Here is a 4,530-nt window from a genome sequence, read left to right as displayed (position 1 = left end):
TTATTAAATTTTGTTGTAGGATAAGTTTATTATTCCAGAAGAGGCTAAACCTTGGGTTTTCAAGACCATGAGTGATCTGTTCAGGAGTTGCAAATGTCGACTCAAGCGAGATTATTATAGAAAATATACTACGGATGAGGAGAGGTTGGAGAATAGGCCGAGGGAAGTTTCTCTTGCTGAGTGGAAGATTCTTTTGAAGTATTGGGGCCACGAAGAAATTCAGGTATATAAATGTCAAAATTCTGTTATTAATTATATGCATTTATATCACCATATACAGTCATATATTATTGCGTTTTTTTTAATAGAAAGTGGCAAGAAGGAACTCTGAAGCACGTACAAAAGTAACAGAGCCGCATACCACTGGCCCCCGAACTTTCGCTCAAGTTGTTAATAATATGGTATAAATATATTCACTCCTTTATATGTGACAGCCCGAGAATCCGGGGGTCTGGATTCTGACGTCACCACACAAAATCATTCTAAAACACTTTTGAAAACCTGTATTTTTGAAAAAGGTAATAAAATCAAAGGATTTAAAACCTGAAAACTTTAGTACAATCTTAAAAGAAAACACTTTAACCCCCTAAAAACAGGATCGCATCCAGGTTACAGTATTGAAATTAGAATCAACCACTATTAATAAACATTATCTTACAAACTCAGATCATCTTCGATAAGAAGAATCACTGTCAATCTATTTCAATTATGACTTACAACTGAATCTCATCAATACAATTCTATCTAGAACCAACCTTGTCAATCTCCCTGAACATTCCACTTGTCCTCTGGATACTCTATACTCTGATTCCTCGCCTAGCCTTAGCCATACTCGCAATCTCAATCAAGCAATTCATCTCTAAGCTTTTCTGAAATGGTTAAAAAAAAAGAATAGCAAGGGTGAGCAACAATGCTCAGCAAGTGTATATAAGCAACAATAGTCCTGAAGTATTTTATCAGGGTTCACAAGTTCAGGATACGTAATTGAAAACTTCACAATTCTTATCAGCAATTGAAATCAGAATTCAAACTTACAGAAGAATTGTCGAATTGGATTCATCACATTTTTACTTAAAAACCAAAGGTTAGGCTGCTGATCAGTCACGCACTAACCCCGAACATGGCACACAGCCCTGTTCTCTATACTGGATCCAAGGCACACATTGGCCTATAATTGACCACGAATCTGGTCTGACCACGAATCTGGTCCACATATTTTATAAAAACTAATCCAATTCTAACAATTGAAATCAATAGACAATTCAATCAACAGAACAGAATCATCAAATCAATCAAACAAGTTTGCAAAAATTCACTATTTAAATCATACTAATTCGAATTTTATAAAAATAAAATAAAATCACCTGTTCAATCTGCATATAAACGGATGATTATACTAGATTCTACTCGTCAAGAGCTTCGTTTTGACTATTCATACGCCTCCATCGGATTCCAATAACGCCTTCAAATCCTCGTTTGAATATGAAGAACACGAAGAACACCCGTTCGTCTTCTCTCGGTATTCGTGCAGAGAAACTGACGAAATGATTGTACGTGCGAAATAAACTGGTAAAGGATATTTATAGAAGAAAATAAGAGAATATTCCTTGAATATGCTTTGGAATATTCCTGGAATATGCTTCACGCATTACGAGACAACCAGATAATTATTAACTTTAAAAATATTAATAAAACCATACCGGATCATTTACGGGGCAAACCGTACTCCGGATTGAAAAAGTTAAAACACGAATAATGCTCAGAATGTCCCAAATAGCTTAATGGCGAAATTTTCCCGAACGCCCACGGGGTTTAAAATGTTAAATAACTATTTAAATATAATTAATAATCAAACGAGATTAAATCCGTAAATCGATTATAAAATCACATAGCAATCCAATAATCGATATGAACATATCCAATTAAACTATATTTTATCCTGATCATATAGAAATTGAAATATCTCAAATCCGAACACATATGAGCAGTCAATTCAATAAACCAGATAACACAAGTCTCACAAATATTCATATAAATATCACATATTATTCATAAATTATCTAGAAAATACCCAAATGTTCCATATTTTATTCTGAGAATATGAAAATTGAAAACTCGTGATTGCAACATATATAAGCAATCAAAATGGAAAACTAGTTATCAAATAATTTACCAAATATTCAAATAATATTCGCAAATAACCATAACTGGTTATACGAACATTACACACGTAACACTTAATCATGTAATACATATATTCACAGATCAACCATCTAACTTTTGCATAACAAATCTCCGTACTTTCAGAAATAATATTCGAATGAGTTTTGAAAGGATATTCATATATCCATATATAAATCATTTGAAAATATCTAAATAAAATATGACTCATTCTGATAATATCAATAATTAAACCCACAGTTCTAGCACGTATAAATACCAATTACTGAAAATCAATTTACACCAAAATTCATGCAATATTCACATTTAATTATCATAACTAACTAAACTCACAATTCCACATGCAACACTTAGCCATGTAACAATAGCAATCTTTTAAATCTTTAAAATCAATTATATAAAATATAATTTTGAAAAGACAACCCTGTATTGATAAAATAATAACCCGGAATTTAAATATAAAATTTTGAAAACACATTAAACTGGAATACTGAACTTTATTCCCTTCATTCTAAGAAAATAACTTTCATAACGATAAACAATTTTTTGAAAAATCCGGGTCGTGAAAATATACGAAATCCCAGAAAAAGAATGCATAATCTGTTTAAACCTTATAATTCACATCACAATTATACTCATATTACACAGACCGTTCATCTTATCAGAAGAAATCAATTAAAGCCAATAGTAATATTCAAAAATTTATTTCTATATTAATAAACTAATTTTGAAAATCTGGGATGTTACATTATAGGTACACTAAATGGTAGCTACACTAAATTTCACTTAATTGAAATATAGGTACTCGAGAAACTTGAAAATTTGCCTGTCAATCCTGATGATACTGATGAGGAAAAGCTGGTACAAATATCTGCGGCTGATATATATTTGAAGACACGTAAACGAAATCCTAAACGTGAGTACAAAATACCAAAAAAGATGGCTGAAGCGCTTGAAAAAAAATTTGTAAGTTCATTTAAATTATAAATTCCTTTTTATATATCCATACTAGTGATTTCAATCTGTATCTTTGACCTAATAGAATAAAAATTGGCGAATTTTAAATATCTGTAATACTGTATTAATGACTACACGCTATTAATTTTACTACAGTTTTAGAATAATAATGGGATGCATGACTCATATATATTATATAAATAGAAAGAGAGACTTGTTTATGCATATGGACTTCCAAATTTAACAATTTCAGATAATGAATCTCTTTTTCATATTTAACAATTTCTCTTTTCCAGATTTAACAATTTAAAATAATGAATCAGATTTTATTCAAGTTTTGTTTAATTATGTATTGTTTTTTTGTGCTATTTTTACAGGCCAATGTTGAAAAAGCTCTAAACACCCAAGGTATCGAGGCTGCTAATCAATTGGTTCGTGATGGAAAGAAACATGGCCCATCTTATCTGATTGGAAGGCTTATCCGCAAAAAGCAGGAAAAGCCAGTGACAGAAACTACATCGCGCACATTTTCGGTTCCAGATGACTATGTTTCAGACTTAACTGCTAAAATCCGGGATCAACTTGAGCAAGAGATGAATGAGAAGCTTGATCAGAAAGTTCGTGAGATGATAAAAAAATTGGTAGACAAGAATCCAGATTTAAACATGCCCCTTGATGACTCGGAAAATTCGCCAGAACTGTCCATTGAGTCTTAGACTCTTAGTAGTACTTGTCATGGTTTCGCTGAAAAATTCTTGCATTAGAAGTTAAATTAACTATTGAACAATGTTTAAGTTAGCTATCTACTTTATGTACATTGATGATGGTACGTGCTATAAGTTAGGTTGAATTGTGAATGTTTTTGGTTGGGGCGGCTTAGACCCTTTTATGCTTTTGGATGGATATATATGTATTGGGATATTGGATCTGGTTGTTGAGTTTATGCAAACGTTGGTAGACTTTGAATTGGCAAGTACTACATTTGAATGTCATATACTGTTTTTTTATTTATTTATAGTGTTACCATTGTTAACAGGGTGTTACCAGTGAAAGCATAACAATAGACCCCTATGGTTTCACCGATTTTAGTAACACCACTAAATTTGGTCAAAGTGTTACCGTAGCGACTTTTGTACACTTTCAGTAACACTTTTGGTGCTTTGCCAACAGTTTTTTAGGTGTTACAACACGCCATATATGGTGTAGTGAGAAGATGAGAAAGAGGTGCACAAGGATAACAAGGCCATGAACATTCCATTCAATGGCATTGATGATGATATGTTTGATAGTGTTATCAACTGCCTGTTATTTAGACAATACAAACAATAAGTTAGATTGTAGAAGGGGGGTTGAATACAATCAACAAAAATTTCAACAACTTTTGCACAACAG

General features: G+C 32.1%; 1 protein-coding gene and 1 long non-coding RNA gene across 2 annotated transcripts; one reads left to right on the top strand and one right to left on the bottom strand.

The window, feature by feature from the left end:
• Positions 1–603: 603 nt before the first annotated feature.
• On the bottom strand, positions 604–1,276 carry LOC135151757 (uncharacterized). The gene is made up of 2 exons (XR_010290648.1): positions 1,036–1,276; positions 604–869 (listed from the first exon to the last, which is right to left on the bottom strand). It is a non-coding gene; the product is annotated as an uncharacterized LOC135151757 (long non-coding RNA).
• Positions 1,277–2,772: 1,496 nt separating this feature from the next.
• LOC135151426 (uncharacterized) lies at positions 2,773–4,036 on the top strand. Its single transcript, XM_064089875.1, has 3 exons — positions 2,773–2,868; positions 2,983–3,147; positions 3,516–4,036. Exons 1-3 carry the CDS (start codon positions 2,773–2,775, stop codon positions 3,852–3,854), a joined length of 600 nt encoding a protein of 199 aa, XP_063945945.1. The 3' UTR covers positions 3,855–4,036.
• Positions 4,037–4,530: the final 494 nt, after the last annotated feature.

Source organism: Daucus carota, chromosome 3 (assembly GCF_001625215.2).
Source record: "Daucus carota subsp. sativus chromosome 3, DH1 v3.0, whole genome shotgun sequence".
Lineage (NCBI taxonomy): Eukaryota > Viridiplantae > Streptophyta > Magnoliopsida > Apiales > Apiaceae > Daucus > Daucus carota.
The sequence above is the reverse complement of the archived record's forward strand: the minus strand, read 5'-3'. Positions and strand labels throughout refer to the sequence as shown.

What these genes read in the sequence shown, in the direction of transcription:
- LOC135151426 (XM_064089875.1), top strand. Translation starts at nt 2,773, where the DNA reads ATGCATAATCTGTTTAAACCTTATAATTCACATCACAATTATACTCAT. An exon ending in GAAATCAATTAAAGCCAATA is followed by an intron (nt 2,869 to 2,982) that starts GTAATATTCAAA and finishes ATTGAAATATAG; the next exon opens with GTACTCGAGAAACTTGAAAA. An exon ending in AAGCGCTTGAAAAAAAATTT is followed by an intron (nt 3,148 to 3,515) that starts GTAAGTTCATTT and finishes CTATTTTTACAG; the next exon opens with GCCAATGTTGAAAAAGCTCT.